Source organism: Herpailurus yagouaroundi, unplaced genomic scaffold (assembly GCF_014898765.1).
Source record: "Herpailurus yagouaroundi ecotype Mexico unplaced genomic scaffold, PumYag 142, whole genome shotgun sequence".
In the NCBI taxonomy this organism is placed as follows: Eukaryota; Metazoa; Chordata; class Mammalia; order Carnivora; family Felidae; genus Herpailurus; species Herpailurus yagouaroundi.
The window spans coordinates 49,896,661-49,917,741 of record NW_024412397.1 but is presented as its reverse complement, the minus strand read 5'-3'; the positions used below and the strand labels follow the sequence as shown (position 1 = coordinate 49,917,741).

The 21,081-nt window shown below is 40.1% G+C and overlaps 1 protein-coding gene across 1 annotated transcript in view; it reads left to right on the top strand.

Annotated features, from left to right (window-relative positions):
* GATA6 (GATA binding protein 6) overlaps positions 1-14,024 on the top strand; it is a 121,032-nt gene extending 107,008 nt beyond the window's left edge. Inside the window, exon 6 of the mRNA XM_040479242.1 lies at positions 13,882-14,024. Within this exon, the coding sequence (XP_040335176.1) occupies positions 13,882-14,007 (126 nt within the window). The 3' untranslated portion in view covers positions 14,008-14,024. The remainder of the gene's footprint in view (positions 1-13,881) is intronic.
* Positions 14,025-21,081: the final 7,057 nt, after the last annotated feature.

Genomic DNA, 21,081 nt, shown 5'->3' with positions numbered 1-21,081 from the left:
TTTCTTGAACAAATGGTACTGGGAAAATTGGACAGCTACATGCAAAAGAATGAAACCGGACTTTCTTATACCTTACACTCAGATAAACTCAAAGTGGATTAAAGACATAAATGTGAGACCTGAAACCATAAAACTCCTACAAGAAAACATAGGCAGTAATTTTTTTGACATCAGCTGTAGAAACATTTTTCTAGATGTCTCCTTTGGCAAGAGAAACAAAGCCAAAATTAAACTATTGGGACTACAACAAAATAAAAAGGTTTTGCACAGCAAAGGAAGCCATCCACTAAAAGGAAAGATAGCCCACAAATGGGAGAAGACATTTGCAAATGGTATATCTGATAAGGGTTAATATCCGAAACATATAATGAACTTCTACAACTCAACACCAAAAAACCAATTCAGTTAAAAATGGGCAAAAGACATGAACAGACATTTCGCCAAAGAAGACATACAGATGATCAACAGACACATGAAAAGATGCTCAACATAACTAATCATCAGAGAAATGCAAATCAAAACCACAATGAGATATCACCTCACACCTGTCAGAATGGCTAAAATCAACAACACAAGAAACAACAGGTGTTGGCAAGGATGTGGAGAAAGGGGAATCCTTATGCACTGTTGATGGAAATGCAAACTGGAACAGCTACTGTGGAAAACAGTATGGAAAAAAAATTAAAAATAGAATTACCATATGTAGTAGTAATTCCACTACTGGGTAGTTGCCCACTCAAAATGAAAACACTAAGTCAAAAAGATATATGCACCCCTATGTTTATTGCAGCATTATTTACAATAGCCAAGATATGGAAGCAGCCCAAGCATCCATCCATAGATGAATGGATAAAGAAAATGTGGTATGTATGTGTATATGTATGTGTGTGTTTATATATATATATATATATATATAGAGAGAGAGAGAGAGAGAGAGAGACTATATATGTAGGCATATATATATAGACATATATATAGAGAGACATATATATAGACATATATATAGACATATGTATATGTCTACATACACACACACACACACATAACGAAATATTACTCAGCCGTAAAAAGAATGAAATTTTGCCATTTGCAACAGCATGGGTAGATCTAGAGGGTATAATGCTAAATGAAATATGTCAATCAGAGAAAGACAAATACCATATGATTTCATTCATGTGGAACTTAAGAAACAAAATAAGTGAACAAAGAAAATAAAGAGACAAAGCAAAAAACAGATCCTTAACTATAGAGAACAAGCTGGTGGTTACCAGAGGGGAGGTGGGTGGGGGGATGGAGGAAATAGGTGAAAGGGATTAAGAGTACACTTATCATGATGAGCACTGAATAATATATAGAATTGTTGGATCACTATATTGTATACCTGAAACTAATATAATGCTGTATGTTAATTATACTGGAATTAAAAAATAAACAAACAAAAAACTTGTCCAAGAGTAGAATCAGATTTCAAACGTAAGCGGTTTGAGTCTGGAATATACACTCTAGACTACATTGCTCTTTGTGTCCCATTTAAGCTTGTTTCTACCTACAAGGTTATTCTCCCATGCTTTCTTCTAGAAGCCCTACTGTTTTATTGTACTTTTAAATCTACAACTACTAGGAATAGCATTTTGTGTCTGGTATGGGGTAAAAATTGATTTTCACCTTTTGGGTTCCCAATTGAAAGTACATCATTTATGGAAAAAGACCACTCTTTTTCTAGTATGTGGTAGTATCACCTTTGTCATAAGTCTGGTCACCTTACAGACGTGAGTAGGTTTGGGAGTCTCTATGCTCTTCTATTGGTCTATTTATCTTTGTGCCAAAATGACATTGTCTTAATCTCTATAGCCTGATATGTCATGATCTAGAAAGGCAAGTCTTTTAACTTTTTCCTTCAGTTTTTAATATTGCCTTGACTGTTCTTGGCCCTTTGTATTTCCATAAAAATTTTAGAATCATTTTGCCAACACACACACACACACACACACACACACACATTCATGCTAGGATTTTTATTGAGATTACATTGAGTCTATAGATGGATTTGGGAAGAATTAACATCTATGTTGGGTTGGGTCCATGTACATGGTATATACCTCAGTTTATTTAGGTTTTTGTTAATTTCTCTCAATAATATTATATAGTTTTCTGTGTACAGGTCTCATTCACATTTTGTTAAATTTATTTTTAGGTATTCAGTTTTTAAAATCATATTATAAATGCTATCACCTAAAAACTTTCATTTGCTAATTGTTTGTGGTGGTATATAGGATTTTCGTATATTCATCTTGTAAGCAGAGACCTTGCTGTTCCCTTAGTAATTTCAATTATAGAATGTTTCTAGATTTCCTATGCATATTATCATGTTATCTAAAATAATGACAAGTTTATCTCTCTTTTCTAATTTCTAAAACTTTTATTTCCTTTTCTTGATTTATAGGTGTTCCAGAATAATGTTGACTTGAAGTAGTGATAGTGAGCATTCTTATTTTATTCTCAATCTTAAGGGGAGGCTTTCAATATTTGCTAGGTATTACATTTGTTGTAGTTTTAGATAATTAAGATATTTAGTTAAGTACCCTTTCATCCCTTGTAAGCTAAAACTTTTTAAAAAATCACAAATGGGTGTTGAATTTTATCAAATGGTTTTTCTTCATCTATTGAAATGATTATGAATTCTCTTCTTTATTCTGTAAATATAGTGAATTATTTTGATTGAATTTTTTTGTATAACTTTTAAAAAACTGCAGTATCATATGTCTCACATGAAGCTAATCATTTAAACAATTTTTAGGTATACATTCTGTGACATTAAGTATAGTCCCTATGTTGTGCAACCATTATCATTATTCAATTCCAGATCATTTTTATTATCTCAAACAGAAATTTCTGTAGCCATTAAATAATAAATTATCTTTCCCGTCTCCCCTCAGCCCCTGGTAACCTCTATTCCATTGTCTTTTATGAATTTGACTATTGTAGGTATCTCATGTAAATGAAATAATCCAATATTTGTCCTTTTGTATTGTGCTTATTTCACTTAGCATAATGTCCTCAAAGTTATCTATGTTGTAGTGTTTCCCAGAATTTCATTCCTTCTTCAGGTTGAATAATATTCCTTTGTATGTATATATTACATTTCGTTTATCTACTCATCTGTTGATGGACACTGGGGTTGTTTACATGTTTTGACTATTGTGAATAATGCTGCTATGAACATGGGTTTACAAGAACCTGTTTGAGTCCCCACTTTCAATTCTTTGGGGTATGTACATAGAAATAGAATTGCTGAATCACATGGTAATTCTATATTCAACTTTCCAAAGAACCTTCAAATAGTTTTGTATGGTGGCCGCACCATTTTACATTTCCATCAGCAATGTACAAGAGTCTCAATTTCGCCACATCCTGTCAACACTTGTTCTTCTATTTTTTTAAAATATTTATTTTTGAGAGAGAGAGAGAGAGAGAGAGAGAGAGAGAGAGAGAGAGAGAATGAGTGGGGAAGGGGCAGAGAGAGAGGGAGAGAGAGAACTCCAACTAGGCTCTGCATAGTCAGCACAGAGCACAATGTGGGGCTCGAACTCACAAGCTGTGAGATCATGACGTGAGCCGAAACCAAGAGTCAGACGCTTAACTGACTGAGCCACCCAGGCACCCCGACACTTGTTATTGTCTGTTTCTTTTTTATAATAGTTATCTTAATAAGTATGAAGTTGATATCTCATGGGTTTGATCAACATTAGTGATGTTGAGCATCTTTTATGTGCCTATTGACTGCTTGTACATTTTTTTTTTTTTTGAGAAATGTCTATTCAAGCCCTTTGCCCATTTTTGAATTTGGTTATTTGTTTTCTTGTTGAATTGTAGGCATTCTTTATGCATTCTGGATATTAACCTATTGTCAGAAATATGATTTGCAAATATTTTCTCTCATTCTGTGGATTGTTTTCTCATTCTCTTGATAGTGTCTTTTAAAGCACAGAACTTTTAAACTTTGATGAAGTACAAATGATCTATTTTGTCTTTTGTTGCCTGTTCTTTTGGTGTCATATCTAGGAAGTCATTACCAAATCCAGTGTCATGTAGCTTTTCCCCTCTGTTTGTTCTAAGAATTTTATAGTTTTAACTATTATGTGTAGGTCTTTGATTGATTTGGGGTTCATTTTTGTATATGGTTTATGTAAGAGTTCAACTTTATTCTTTTGCATGTGGATATCCAATTTTCCAAGCATCATTTGTTTAAAAGTCTGTCCTTTGAATCATCTTGGCATCCTCTATTATCATTATTATTATTATTAAGCTTAAACAAGGTAACAAATTTTTGTGTTTTTGTTTTTGTTTTTTTTTTTTTTCTTTTCCATAGTTCTGGTGGCTGAAAGTCCAAGATCAAAGTGTGGACAAATTTGGTTTCTCCTCCTGAGGCTTCTCTCTTTGGCTTGAAGAATTGCATCCTGTTCTGCTTCTTGTCAGGGTTGTTACTCTGCAAGCATACATTCCTGTGTTTCTTCCTCTTCTTATAAGGACATCATTTATATAGAATTAGAGCTCACTTTAAAGGCTTCATTTTAACTTCATCACCTCTTCAAATACCTTATTTCTAAATACAGTTACATTTTGGGGTACATGTACTTCTACATACAAATTTTAGGAGGACACAATTCAGGCCATTAAACCCACCCCAGCTGATGGAGCTCTCAATCCTTTCAGCTGCTGGGATCAAAATCTCTGAGGTCATTTCTGACTCCTCCTTTCATCTCTGTTTCCTACAGCATCCAAAAATCTGCTGTCTTTTCTTTAAAAAATGAAGTCAGAATGCAAGCACTTCTCTCAGTTCCAAGGCCATTCTGGTCCAACATTCACTTGGACTATTCCAGTAGCCTCTTCCTGGACTCCAGGCCTCTTCCCTTCCCCCCACGGTCTATTCCCAGCCCTGCAGCCAGATGGAGCTTGTTTGTACTTGGGCAAGACTTCCTCCTTCCTCTGATCCAAACCTCCCATTATCTCTATAATAGATGCCCAACTTCTCAGGCAGCTATTACAGCCCTCACTCTTGCCTTATTCTCTTTATTGAAAGAAAGGGGACCTATGGTTTCCTGAGCAGACCTAGCTCAGGTTTACCTCTCAGAATGTGCACATCCGGCTACCAGTTCCTGGGATAAACATCCACACCTTTTAGCACTGGTTGCCAAAAATGGGAAGCCTTCCCCATAACCCCTGTCCTGGACTCAGGACCCTGGACTTGGGCTCTCTCTAGAGTCTCCAGACCCAAGGCTTGGGAAAATAGCAGGTGGAGAGTCTCAGGACACCGTAATCTCAGAGACCGTATGAATGCGGTTGGGATCAGGGAAGGACTGGGAAACCCTCTGTTTCCCTGTGCACATTCCACAAGTGCTTCTTCAGCCATCTGAACTTGGGGGAAGTGGCAGGTGACCATGGCTGGGCTCCATGGGCTCGAGCCTCCCTTGTACCCCTGCCCAACCTGGAGCCAGATGACCTCAAGCTATCTGACTGACCTTGGTGCTTCAGTCCTCAGTGCCACCCCTTACCAGCTCTGTGACCTCTCACAAGCGATCAACCTTCCTGTGCCTCAGTGTCTCCACCATTCCCATTCTAGCTGTTCTTCCTCTGTGCAGCTTTTGGAAAACTCTTACAACTCTAACTCATTGAATCCCCTTTCTGTTCACAACCTGCCAGGGCCCTGAGAATGAAGTACAACTCCCCAGCCCACCATTCTCAATGTGACTGTGCCTTGTTCCCTGCAGACACAGGAAGGCCCCCAGCTTTCCTGAATCTTTCTGGCTCAGTCTCACCTCTAAGGCTTTTTACACATGGTGGTCCCTCCGCCTTTAACATTCCCATACCCCATCACACACAGGCATAGGGAACCCACCCAGGAGCGTCTCACTGGCCTGGACATAGGGGCCTGGGCTGCAAGGACGTGAACAAGTGCCCCTCAGTGGGGACTTTAGGATGTGGGGCGAGCGAAGGCCTGGAGAAGGAGATTCCTGAGCTGGTCTGTTAAGGCCACCGAGTCTGTGGGCAAAGGGGGGCCGGCTGGCAGTCCTTACCCAGGCCCTGGTGATGGTGAGTGCGCCCTGCAGACCTGCCTCTATGCTGCAGGGACAGTGACGTCTTTTGCACCTGTCACTGTGGGCCCCACCCAGCCACCTGGAGCCTCTGATCGGATCCCTTAAATCCAAGGATCTGCCATGATGTTTCCTTTTACATTCCATTTGGATTTGGACAATATTTGCATTCTTTTTTCTTGATTAGTCTTGCTAGGTGTTTATAAATATTATCTTTTTAAGGGACCAACTTTATTGATTTTCTCTCTCGTACGTTTGTTTTCTATTTCCTTAATTCATGTTATTTTTTATTTTTCTTACTTATTTGTATTTAATTTGCCACTTTTTGCACTAAATTCTTGTTTGATTTTCAGCTCTTTCTTTTGGCTAGCATATGCACTTAATACTACATATTTTCCTTAACCAGAATTTTAGCCACATTCCACAGGTCGAGGTCATATTTTCATTATAGTATATAGTTCAACATGTTTTCTTTTTTTTTTTTAATTTTTTTAATGTTTATTCATTTTTGAAAGACAGAGAGAGACAGAGCACAAGCAGGGGTGGGACAGAGAGAGAGAGGGGGACAGAATCTGAAGCAGGCTCCAGGCTCTGAGCTGTCAGCACAGAGCCCGATGCGGGGCTCGAACTCACGGACTGTGAAATCATGACCTGAGTTGAAGTCGGACGCTCAACCAACTGAGCCACCCAGGCGCCCCAGTTCAACATGTTTTCCAGTTTTTATTGTGACTTACTCTTTGACTCAGGGTGAGTTTTTTTAAATATTAATTTATTTTTAAAGGTGAGTTGCTTAATTTCCAAACATTTGGGCATTTCACTGTGGTCAGCAAATACACTCTGAAAGATTTTTAAAACTTGAAATTTGTTAAGAATTTATTTATCGACAGCATAAGGCCACTTTTGTAGATGTTCCATGTGTACTTGGAATGATTGAGGACTTTTTACTGTTGGGTGGAGTATTCTGCATTTGTCAAATAAATCAGATTTGTTGATTTTGTCATTCATATCTCCTGTGTTCTTACCAATTTATTGATTTATTTTTGCCTGTTTTTACCTCATCTGCTACAAGAGGCTTGTTAAAGTCTCCTTCTCTCACTGTGCATTTCTTCCTTCAGTTCTTTAATTTTTGAAGCTATGTTATTTAGAATTAGATGGATTTACATTTTTATCATTATGAATGTCTTTTATCTTTAGTAATGTTTCTTGCCTTGAAGTTTTCTTTGCTTGGTATTAATGTAGTTATAGTACTTTTTTGTTAACATTCTCATGGCTAATCTTTTTCCCTGTTTTACTTTCAATCTCTCTGTGATTGAGGACTTGGAGTCACGCCCTCATATTTAGGATGTGTATCTTCTAAGCTGCAGAGTTGTCTGGATTCTGCTGTTGTTTTCGTGGTTGTTACAGACTGACTATGAACTTTTCAGTTGGAGCTTTTATTCTGCTTACATTTAATGTAATTACTGAGATAATTGGTGTATATCTATCTTATGTTTGCTTTCTTTATGTTCACGCGTTTTATGATTCCTTTTCTCTCCTTTTCTGCCTTATTTTCTTTTAATCAAGTTTTTTTTTTATTATTCCACATTTCCTTTTATGAGCTCGTTATGTATGCTTTTAGTTATTGGTGTAGAGATTAAAATATCATTCCTTGATTTATTTGCATATCAGATAATCTGTAGTCTCACCATTGCCCGTTAAACAATGCTTCTTGAGTAATAATTTAACTAATTTCCCCTTCTTGCCTCTTTTTGTTATTGTTGGCACACATTTTAATTCTACATACATTGCAGACTCTACAAGACATTTTGACTGCTCCTTGATGCAATCAAGATTAAATGTTACAAATTCACCTTTTTTATTCCTGCACTTCTATGTTTCTATCTGGTAGTGTCTTCCTTATCTAAGAATTTTCATCAGCATTTTCTCCCCTCCCCCACTTTTTTTCCTGAGATGTAATTGACATATAACCTTATATTAGCCTCAGGTGTACAACATAATGATTTGGTATTTGTATAAATTATGCAGTGATCAGCACAATAAGCCTTGTTAACATCCACCACCACGTAATATTTCCTTTAACGGAAGTCTGCTGACAAGGAATTATCTGATTGGTTTTTATATGCCTGAAAATTTGTTTCTAATTTATCTTCACTTTTGAAGGCTATTTTCAGTTGGTGATACAGAATTTTAGGTAGGCATTTATTTTCTTTCACTTTAAAGATGGCATTTCTTTGTTTTTTTTGTTTGTTTGGGGTCTTATTCTGTCTCCGCTGAAAGTAATGTGTCTGCTTTCGCTGGCTGTTTTTAAGACTTTTGTCTTTGTCTCTGTTTTTAGCAGTTTTATGAAGCTGTACCAGGTGTGGTTTTCTTTGTTTATCCTCCTTAGGTTCTAGAACAGTTTAGATTTTTCCTTGATGACTTTTGTGAGTTTTTGAAACATCTAAGATGTTATTTCTTCATATACTGCTTCTGCCCTATTTTGTGTCCTCTTTCTTCCCTTTTGGTGTTAATTTCCACCTTGCTATCTATTTTTCTGAACATGCAAATTCCGGTCTCTGATAACGCCAACATCTGGGTTACTTGTCTGTTTCTATGGCCGATTTATTTTTTTAGTCTTGTTTCTTCTCGTGACTGGTAACTATTGATTAAAGACCAGACATTTTGTATAAAAAAAACATAAGAAACTCTGGATGAAATGATCTTCTTCCAGAAAGGATTCACACTCTCTTCTAATTGGCAGTTAAAGCAGGGCTGTCTTCAGACTGAGCTGTGGCCTCTGTGAGGATCGTCTGTCTTTGGTTTATTCTTCATCTCTGTGGCGGACACTTGCAGATGTCCCGACTAAGACCTGGAGCGTTTATAACGGCAGTTCCTTCCTGGCGGGACTTAAACTTCAGTTTTTGTTTTGTTTTTTCTTTAATTTTCAGCACAGTGAAACTACTGTCTCTTTCTCTGTGTAGCTTAAGAATTTGGAAAGTGCCTCAAAATGTCATTGTCAAATGTTGGGCTCATTTTTCTGTACCTCCATTCTCTCAGGGACACTGTTGTTTCCGTCCTAGCTGCCTGAGAACCATACTTCCCCAATTTTATGGTATTTTAAAATATTTATTTACTTATTAAAAACAATTAGTGTTTATTTATTTTTGAGAGAGAGAGAGAGAGAGAGAGAGAGAGAGAGAGAGAAAGAGAGAATGTGAACAGGGGAGGGGGAGCGAGGGAGACACAGAATCCGAGGCAGGCTCCAGGCTCTGAGCTGTCAGCGCAGAGATAGACACGGGGCTTGAACTCACGAATCGTGAGATCATGACCTAAACTGAAGTCGGAGGCTTAACTAACTGAGCCACCCAGGCACCCCATATTTTAAATTTTTTATTATTTTTTTAATGTGTCCCCTCCCTCCCCCACCTCCCATGCCAAATTCATATGAAGCCTACTGTGCTGGTGTTTGGAGGTGGGGCCTTTGAGAGGTAATTAGGTCATGATGGAGGAGGTCTTGTGAATGGGATTAGCGTCCTTATAGCAGAGAACCCAGAGAGATCCCTCATGCCAGGTCACAGTGATAAGATGGCTGTCAGTGAGGAGTAGGCTCCCACCAGACATCAGATCTGCTGGCTCTTGAACTTGGACTTCCCAGCCTTTGGAACCTTCAGAAATCAGTGTCCGTTGTTTATAGGCCACCCCGTCTATGGTATTCAGTTATAGCAGCCCCAGTGACTTAAGAGAGGGGGGAACTTTGTTTTAACTGAGGTATAATTGCCATATAACATTATATGGGTTTCAGGGCCACAATATAATGATTTGATATTTGTATATATTTATTGTGAAATAATCTCCACGATGCGTCCAGTTTCCACCCATCACCATGCATGTGATAATTTTTTTTCTGGTGATGAGAACTTTCAAAAAATATATAATACAGTGCTGTTCAGCATGGTCACCATGCTGCACATTACATCCCTGGAACTTCTTTATTTTATAACTGGAAGCTTCTCCCTTTTGCATACTCCTCCAGTTTTAATTTGTCTCCCCAACCCCCTGGGATCGCTTGAAATATCGGTTGAGTTCCTGCTTCTTAGCAGTGGTCCTTTATCTAGTTTTTCAGCCCCTTCTACCCCTGCACCCGGAATGAACAAATGTCACCGGGAAACAGAGGTTGCATGCAAAATGTTGGGATTACCTCAGAGACCTCTTCTTTCTAGAATCTTGAGTCCTCATGTCCTGGCAGCCCAAGCAGCTCTTTCACCACCTCAAACACTTACACTTTTATATTATATTCAGCTTTTCTGGCTGTTTTCTGTGGGAGTACTGGTCTGCTACAATCTACTACATCATAGCCACAAAGTTAAGTTACCAAAAGTGACCATTTAATGTCAAAAATACGGACTTCTGTATTAGTCACTGTTCCCCAGAGAAACAGAGTCAGTATAGATATATAAGAGGAGATTTATTATGGGAATTGGCTTATGCAATTATACAGGCTGAGATGTGTCTGCGTCTGCTGTCTGTAAGCTGAAGAATGAGGAGAGTGGGTGGCGTTGCATCCGAAGCCCTGAGACCAGAGTAGCTGATGGTGTGAATCCCAGTCTGAGGCCAAGGGCCTGAGAGTGGGGAGGATGGTGGTGGGGATGCTGGTGTAAGTCCCAGGGCTCAGTGCCCGAAGAGCAAGAGCTCTGATGCAGAAAGGCAGAAGATGGATATCCCACGTCCTAGCTCAAGAAGTGAAAGAGATAAAATCGCCCTTCTTCTCCCTGTTCGGGCCCCTCGGTGGTTGGGTGATGCCAGATGAAGGCTGGTATCTGAGTCTATGGATTCAAATGCTAATCTCTTCCAGAAATACCCTCACAGACACACCCAAAATAATGTTTTACCTGTTCTCTGGGTATCGCTTAGCCCAGTCAAGTTGACACATAAAACAAACCGTTACAACGTCTAAAGACCTTGCATGTATATTACCAAGGTGCTCCCCAGAGGGCTATTCTAATCATGTTTCTGTCCAGAGTATATTATGTAATTACCACGTACCCATTCCTAATATAGTTACCTGTGTGCATGTAATATGCCCTATTCAGGAGTGATTGGATAGAAGAGATTTTCTCCTACTCCCCTCTTGCTCACAGCACAATGCCTTACTTATAATAATGCAGTAGAATGAGAACACCATAGCCTCACCACTTTTTAGTTGTGCAGTCTTGAGCGGATTAATTTGATTCTGTGAATTTTGATTTTTTTTTATCTTCAGGTGGTGTAAATCTCCCAGAGTTATTTAGGCAATTAGTTGAGCTAAAATGTATAAAGCTGCAGGCATGTGGCCTGTGTTCATTAAATGGGAACTATTTATAAGTAGCATGTCATTTTTATTTGTTGAGGGAGTGAATAAATAAGCTAATGATTTAGGGAAAATGAAGCTGCCCATTTCTGCTTTGGATGGAACAGGAGACAGCATCAGGAAGCTGGGCATCTGCAGCAGGGGACAGCACAGTGCAGCAGATAAACTCACAAGGGAGCGTGTGCCAGTGATATTTCACAAACTTGCCAAAAGATGGAAAAGTAATTGTCAGAACATAGGGGTGCAAGTCTCCATTGTTCATGAGCCATTTGGAATTGTGGGAGACTTCAGAATCATTTGTGCTTTCTATTATGTTAGCCCCCAGGTGAATGCTGAGAAAAGGGATCTATTTCCCTGGTCGCTTCCAACACGGGTAAATTTGACTTTCCATAAAGCAAAATCAATGACAATAAAGTCTTTCACAAAAACCTTTCTTCACATCAGTTGCAAAATCATAGTAACCAAGCATTGGAGAAATCTCTGAATCTGAGAGCTGAAGAGACCTCAGGGATCGTTGGTGGTAGTTTTCATCCTCATTGGAATCACTGCAGCAGAATTCCTGACCGTTGATCAGACACCTGCTGCCGGTTTGCTCAGTGCTCCATGATTTCTCTGCTTCATGGGGAGGTCTATTCCATGTTAGCCCATCAGGTACAATGTTCTCCCAAGAAGAGGGCTGAACTTGGCCTTTGATAGCGTTCCTCTGTTAATCTGGTGTTGGTTGGTCCTCTAAGGATGAAAGAATGATTCAATTCTTTTTTCTAAAACATCTTTTTAAACTATTTGAAAGTAGCCCTCCATGGAAAAACAGCAGAGGAATCAGAAGACTTGAATTATGATCCAAGTTCTATTACTAGCAGTGTGACATTGTATAATACTCATTTTATAGAATAGGAAGCTGAGGCTTTAAAATTAAGGAAAGGTCACACAGATATTAAGTGGTGCACTTGACTGTGAACCCAGCTTTGTTGATGCTCAAGCTCAAGCTCTTATTCATTATGTCGTAGGGCATCTGTGTGCTATTGGCATGTACTGAATTTGTGTCTTTTACTAAACTTCAGTCTTTTCTCTCTAACAAATTTTGATCAAGTCAGATTTTCACCATTTGGAATTTATGTGATTCCCTATCTATCTATTTATCTATCATCTATCGTCTGTCTATCATCTGTCATGTACCCATCTATTTATTTAAAAATTTTTTCTAACATTTATTCATTTTTGAGAGACACAAAGAGAGATGGAGTATGAGCTGAGGAGGGGCAGAGAGAGACAGAGACACAGAATCCAAAGCAGGTTCCAGGCCCTGAGCTGTCAACACAGAGCTTGATGTGGGGCTGGAACCCATGAACCATGAGATCATGACCTGAGCCAAAGTTGGACGCTTAACTGACTGAGCCACCCAGATGCCCCTATTTGTTTTTACTTCAATGTATAGCTATGCTTTTCCTATTAAATCTGAAATGGAGGGGTTGACCATTTCAGTCTGTCAAAATGATTATTGGTGTTTATCATATGACATCTGCCTTCAAACTTCAGATTATCCACAAATCTGAGGATTTTCAAAGTTGAAAAAAACATTGCTAAAATTTTTAATAGAATTATATCAGGCAGGGTTATATGACAGGTCACTGGCAACTTTAACCAATTGTGAATATATCCAACTGCCCTGTTATCTTAATCGCATATTTTCACTTTGACCACAGTGACATCCCAATAGACTTAACCTTAATTCCTAGTGGATATGTTTGATGTTTTGGCATCATGATTTAGTGAATCCATGTTGGCTCCCTGTGATCACAGCATTCTTTTCTAAGTGGTTCACAAACCATATATTTAGTAATTTCATTCTCGATTTTTGCCAAAGGTTGACAGGTTGACATCAGGAATTTGCTTTGACCGAATTGTAGTTCCCAGAATCTAGGTTTTCTCAAATTTCACAATCAAAAGCTATTTTCTAGTTTTCTGGCCTCTTTTGTTCATGTCTCCCCCTACCTCACACCCCACCAAGATTGCCAACAGTAGTTGCACAATAACATCTTTGAGTCTTTTATTGCTTCAGGTTATGATCTGTCTGGGCTGGAAGATGTGACCTAGCTTGAAATGTTATATAATGGAAAGAGAAGTGTACCCAGCGTTGTAGACCTAAATTCTTGTCTAGTTGCTTTTGACCTGGGGTAAATTACTTAGCCTCTGTGTCCTCATTTGTAAGAGGGAATAATACCTGACAGAGACTTGAAAGAATTTTGTGAGTTAACAGCTGGGAAAGTGCGTAGTGTATCATAAGCTTTAACAATCTGAATTTTCTCTTAATGCCTTATGTGTCTTGGATTTCAACTTATTCTTTACATTTTTAACTGTCCGTTAGAATTTGAAGATTTTTCTTTTTCTTCTTTCTTTCTTTCTTTTTCTTTCTTTCTTTCTTCTTTCTTTCTTTTTCTCTTTCTTTCTTTCTTTCTTTTGCAGAAGAATGCAAATATGCCGAAGAATTTCATCTTGGGGATGCAAGATGGTGTAGCACACTGGCCTGGGAGTGATGTGAGACGTCATTCGTTACGTGAGACGTCATTCGTTGGGAGGACGCTTCACTAATTTTTCGTGTGACTCAGAGCAAGTTATGCAATCTCTCTGGATTTTATATTCATGTGTAAAATGAGGGAGAAGGACTGGGGAATTTCTCAGTTCTAGTTCTTAGTTCTAAATTCTGAGTCCAATTTTGCCTTTGCTATGTTTTTGAATTGTATAACCTTCTGTTTATGGGGGGCTCTATCCTTTCCATCAGTTCTTGATCCGCTTGGTGAATCAGTCTCATTAATGAAAAACATCCTAAGCAGATCGCTCACCACACAAAGAGCTTCTGAGCTGAAACTCTGTCATCTGTGTGTTGACATGGGCTATTTGCCCAAATGAGCCCAAATTGGGATGACAAACTTGCTGTCCCTACTCTATTTATTATTCACTGTTTTGGGTCCTCCAGAATTTGGTTCTGTCACTAATCTAATGATTGAGAATTGATGACATAATAATACTAAGTCAACATATAGAGATGTTATAGAAATAATGGAAATAATTATATAGCACTTACCAAACTGAAGTGGTTTTTGATAAATGAGATTGGATTTCAGATGTAAAATACTGCAATTACTCTTTGCCCTAGAATGCTGAAAGAAGCCTTTGGATCTACACAGGAAGTAGCTATTCATCAGTTGTGATTAATTTGGGGGAAAAAAACCACATTGCATGTCTCTAAAAAATTAATAAGAATTTTGTTTTTATTGTGCTTATTTTCCACTCTGGGAACACTAACCAGAATCTACAGAAAGTATCTTCTTTTTTTAATTTTTTTAATTAAAATTTTTTTTATCTTTATTTATTTTTGAAAGAGAGAGAGACAGAGCACAAGCAGGGGGGTGGGGGGAGACAGAGAGAGAGGGAGACACAGAATCTGAAGCAGGCTCCAGGCTCTGAGCTGTCAGCACAGAGCTGGACGTGGGGCTCGAACTCACAAACTGCGAGATCATGACCTGAGCTAAAGTTGGATGCTTAACTGACTGAGCTACCCAGGGGCCCGTACAGAAAGTATTTTCTGATCTTGAGGTAATTAAATACATAGATATCTTTGCTTCACTTTTCAGGGCAGATTTTACCAGATAAACTTCCTTCATCCATTTGTGTATGCACTTCCAACTGTGTATACATTAATTTAGTGAAGAAATATTTCAAACACTTGTTATATGCCATGCCACACATGGGCTCAGAAAAGAATTGAGGACGTGATCCCTGTATTTAGAGAGGTCTCAACTGGTTGGGGGGGGGGGTGTGATCTGTTAGCAAAGGCTGACGGAGAGACTGTGGTAAGGACCATTAGGAAGTGAGTTCTAGGGGTGCCTGGGAGGCTCAGTTGGTTGAGTGTCTGCCTCTTGATTTCAGCTCAGGTCATGATCCCAGGGTCGTGGGATCAAGTCCCATGTGGCCACATGTTGGGCTCTGCACTGAGGGTGGAGCCTGTTTAAGGTTTTCTCTCTCTCTTTCTCCCTCTACCCCTCTGCCCTGCTGTGTGTGCTCGCATGCGCACTCTCTCTCTCTCTCTCTACTATAATAATAATAAAAAGAAAGTGAGCCGGATCCTGGACCTTTCAGGAGCTTTTTCAGGAGCGTTGCTCTTTGGTTAATCCCTCTCTCTGCATTCTTAACCTCTTGGTTTCATCATCCCAATATGCTCTGTGTCTTAAAAATAAACAACTAACCTCTGCTAACTCATCAGTCCCTCCAGGATTACCCCACTTTCCCATTCTCCATGGAAGAGCTGTTTGCACATGCTACCTGCTCTTTACCTCCCATTCATTCTTTAGTGGAGTCTGGTCCACCTTCCCCTCTATGATCCCACTGAAACTGCTCTTGATAAGCTCACAAATGACTTCCAAATTAATCCAATGGATCTTTCCAAATTCTTATCTTACTTGACTCTTAGCAGCATTTGAACCAATTGATATTCCCTCTTGAAATACTCTTCTCCTTTGAAAATCCACTGTCTGGTTTCCTTCTTCAAAGGCCAGTCCCTTCTGTTATCCTCTGATGGTTTCTCTTATGCTGTGCTGCCTCTAATGACTGGTATTCCCCACGACTTGTTCTTGGGCCTTTTCATCTTATCCTTTCTCTTCTGCTCTGTTCTTTCTTCCCCTTTTCTCTTCTCCCTCTCTTCTCTCCCCTTTTTGGGGTAACCTTGTCCTTATGATTTAAATGATACCTATATGCTGAAGAGCCCCACATTTATAACTGCAGCCCAGCTCTGTTTTCTGAGCTCCAGATGCCAATACTGAACTGCCTAATTGGTACTGTTATTTGAATGTCTCATAGACATTTCAAATGGCATCAGAAAATCCGAGTGCACATGGCCCTCCACAAATCTGCTCCTGCCACCAGATTCTTCCCGGGGAACTGTATCTCTGTGTACCCAGCTTCTACAGGGCGTCTCTGGTCTATTTCTGCTCTTTGAACTCTGGTATCACATGTCTTACAGGCATTGCAGACTCAACATGCCCCAAACTAGCTTCTTGATTTCCATCTTTTCTGCTATTGTTCTGTTCTCAAGCATCTTCAAAACAAAACATATTTTTAAACAGACATACCCAGGAAGGAAGGATAGAAGGAAGGAAGGAAGGAAGGAAGAAAAGGAGGGACGGAGGGAGGGAGGGAGGGAGGGAAACTGGAAGAAAGGAAGTACAAAAATAAATCCAGAGCCTTCTGTTTCTGCCTCATGACCATCTACTGAACCATTAAAGTCAGAACCTGGTGGTGAGTTTTGACTCCTCCCTTTCCTTTATCCCTTATATCAAATTCATGCAAGAAAAAGTAACTTCCACTTCTGGCCATGATGGAGTAACAGGGAGTAGATTCACCCTTTTATCTTACAGACTAAAAAACTGGGCAAAATATTTGAAATGATTTTCAAGGGATTGGACAGCTGGTTGATTGGACAAGAGGTGGTGCAGGACAATAGTTCCTGGGAGGAGGGAAACAATGTGAGCCCTACAATTGATTTATCAAGCATGTTAATATTTTACCTATTTGTGTGCCCATGGGTTGTCTGTCTCCCTCTGCTAGAATATGAACTCCAGGAAGGGGAGGGCATTGGCTGTCTAGCTGAGCACCTAGCCCAATTCCTAACCCATTGTAAGCACTCAATAAACTTTCTGGACAGGATAGATAAATGAGTGAATCCTTGGTAACATCTGCTCCCTCACTAGCCAAGTTCTGTCTATTCTCATTTTTTTTTTAATGTTTATTTATTTTCGAGAGACAGAGAGAGACAGAGCACAAGCAGCAGAGGAGCAGAGAGAGATGGAGACACAGAATCCGAAGCAGGCTCCAGGGTCTGAGCTGTCAGCACAGAGCCCCATGTGGGGCTGGAACTCGTGAACTGCGAGATCATGACCTGAGCTGAAGTTGGATGATGCTTAACTGACTGAGCCACCCAAGCACCCCTCTATCTGTTCTACTTTTAAACCACATCTCAAATCCACCTCTTCTCTCTGGCTCTACTGCTATTACCCTGATCCGCAACACCATCAACTCTCCCCCAGACAAAGGCTCTACCTTCTCAGGTGGTCTCCTGACTTCTACTCTTGCCTTCCTCCAATCACTTTCTTATTTAAAAAGCAAACGTCAGGGGCACCTGGGTGACTCAGTCGGTTAGTCATCCGACTTCAGCTCAGGTTATGATCTCACAGTTCATGGGTTCGAGCCCCACGTTGGGCTCTGTGCTGACAGCTCAGAGCCTGGAGCCTGCTTCAGATTCTGTGTCTCCCTCTTTCTCTGTCCCTCCCCTGATGGTGCTCTGTCTCTCTCAAAAATAAATAAATAAACATTTTAAAAAATAAATAAAAAACAAACTTCATCCTGTCACTTTATATTAAAACATATAATGATTTCTGCACTTGGAATAATCCGAACTCCTTACAAAGGGGTGGTCAGCTGCCACCTGTCTCTTTGCCCTACTCCTCATACCTCCAGCTGCCCAATTCAGCAGCCCCTTGAATCCGTGAGACACAATTGGAAAACCAGAGACCTAGATGATGGCTGGTGTCCTTTCAGCTCTAGGTGCTATGCTATGATACTTACTTAGACTTATTTGCCCCAATTTAAGTTACTCATTAAAACATAATTGATAAACCTTACCTGTAAGTTTAACAATTCTAAGCACAGTGACAAGTACAAATGGGACGAGAGTTAGTCTCATTGACAATGGGAAAATGAAAGTTGGGCCATAAGAATTTATCAGTGATATTGTGGCACCCTCGACGGAAAGGGACATTTCAGTCTAAATACTCATCTTGGTTTTTCAAGCATAGCTATGATGGAAGACCAATTTCTCAGTCTACCAGGACTTTCTATAACTATCATGTGACAAAATACAAACACCTTTGCTTTGATCTTATACTGACGAGGCAATTCTTTGCTTTGTTGTTTGGCTTCTGGGGTGGACTTATCTCAAACACAGTGTCCAGTCTAAATGCATGTTCTTGCTTTTTGGGTCAGTTTTATCTTTCTGAGTAATTTGCCACGTTGTCCTCCAAGTGTACAAATCAGCCTCTTGTGGGTTTAATTAGTGTGAATCGGTTTCCCAACCACCAGACTGTACAGAGTGAATAGATAAAATGCTTTTTGTGGTTCTGCAAATTTAAGGACCTGACTGGACCATGAACATCTCGGCTCCCTTTAATGAAGAAATGATGTCATGGCAGAATAGGGTCACAGTGATATACAGTGTTGACTCATGAAAGTTCGAAGGAGTCCCCAGTCTCAAGCCATGGTCACACAGAAGGAATGGGGAGAAGAGGGAAATAATTGTCATAGTAGCCAGTACAATTGATAGGACCCATTTCATGTACACAGAGGGACCAATAAGATCACATTTCATCTTTTTTTGAAGATAAGACCTTCTCTACTCTCCACATGCCTAGATAAACAGGAAGTCTTCTCTCTCTCTCTCTCTCTTTCTCTAAGCTCCCCTCTCTCCCTTATGTGGCCAGTAATCTACAGGGTCTTGTCTGTATCTCTCATCTTAAGCTGGACACAGAACGCAGGTGACCTTTCAGGCTGGAGGAACCACCTTGCTGAGTTCCAAGAACACTTCATTGATGCTGGTTTTATTCCAAAACACAAGCCGTGTCTGGGTCTCTGTTTTGGGTCACTGCTGCGGCACATGGTTACTGTTTGAAGGGTAAAGAGGCTCAACTCCTGTCAGACCTGCCCTTCCCCTGACAAACAGAGACCCTCCCACCCCCAACACACGTGCAAACTCCCACGCCGAACTGGCCTACTCCCAACATTCTACTTGTAAAATCCACTATTTTCACTGCCAGTTTCCTGGGTGCTAGTGATCTTGAGAGGGCTGGCTTGGGACAGGCTCCAGCAACCACTACCACGTGGACCCTGAGTGGCCACTACTCTGAGGTCATTAACTTGTTCCCTCCCAGAGCCAAGAACAGCCTGCCCAGGAGACACATTCTTACTTCCACTTTTAGAGCCGCAGGAAGCAAGTTTCTGGAAGATTTCCAATACCTTTTGTCCCTAATTTCACCCTCAGGCATTCAGAAATGTTGAGATCTAGTTTCATAACACTCCACAACACATTCAACATTTTTGTTTTAATAACTTAAAAAGTAGATCTATGTGCTCCTTGTTTTTGGTTTGGGGGCTGTTTTTGTTTTTGTTTGTTTGTTTTTGTTTTTGCTGTGTGTGTATGTGTGTGTTTAATCTTGTTAGCTAAAGTGCTGGACACCCCCCACTCTGGCTACATGTGCTGAAAATATGTGTGTGTGTGTGTGTGTGTGTGTGAGCGTGAAGATACCTGCTTGTGCAGACACACAGGCAGGGAGAGGCTGCTGCAGAGATCCATGCAGGCCCAGGCACCTAGTGGATGGGACTGAGGGCAAGGGGGTTAGTGGATATGTAGGGGTGCCGTCCACAGAGACAGGAAACTCAGCAAGAGAATCTTACTGGGGAGAGAGGCGAGTCCCTATGCTGGTGTTTAAGAATGTGGGTTCTGGAGCCAGACTAAAGAGCAAGGTTCAGACACCTGTCTTGCTAATTAAGTTGTGTGACCTCAGTTTCTTCACATGTAAAAAGGGAATGGTGATGATGATGGTGGTGGTGATGAGGATGAGAGAGAGATGAAAGGAGTTAAGCAACAGAAAGCGTTAGTAAACGCTATAAAGGTGTTACCTGTTGTTATCATTTTTGCCACGTGTGTAAAGATAGAATTTTTTTATCTGACACATTTTCTATCTCCTATGACTGCGAGAATTGAGTATTCCCAAGAGCATACAGAATTAGAAGTAGAATTGGAAGAACGGGGACTTTTCTCATGCTAATGCCATTGAGATAGCTTTGGCCTTCCGGGGGGTGTGTGGGTGGCTGGTGGGGGTGAGGTGGGGGGTGTACAATGGCCCAGATTGTGGGGAGGGTGAGAGGGTGAAAGGGGCAGCCCTCAGAGGGAACTGGGGTGTGGAGAAGGAGGGAGAAGGCCTGTCTCAGGGAGAAGATTCACGGAGAAGAGAGAGACTGAAAGAAAATCACATCTTCCCGCAGGTCCTTGAGAAACCATCAAGAAAAACGACATTACAGTAAAACCTTGGTTTGTGAGCATAACTTGTTCCAAACATGCTTGTAATCCAAAACACTTGTATATCAAGGTAAATTTCAAGAACCATTGGCTCAGTTATGATCATGTGACATTCGCATCACATACTACTCATATTGCAAGACATTACCCATTTATCAAGTTAAAATTTATGAGAAATGTTTGCTTGTCTTGTGGAACACTCGCAGAACAAGTTACAATCCAAGGTTTTACTGTATTTTGGAAGGCCTGAGTGAGGTCTGACTTTTGTTTTCTTTTGTTTTTTTAAAACAAGCCCCATTATAGTTCAGGTATCCATGTAAAGAATTTTGAGGCTCTAAATTATGAATTATGTCCATCAATTCCCTTTTTTTGTTATGTCTCTCTTCCTTTTTTTTTTTTTTTTTTTTTGTAAGTTTATTTATTTTTGAGAGACAGAGGGAGAGAGAGAGCAGGGGAGGGGCAGAGGGAGAGAGAGAATCCCAAGCAGACTCCACGCTGTGAGTGTGGAGCCCAATGCAGGGCTTGAACCCACGTACTGT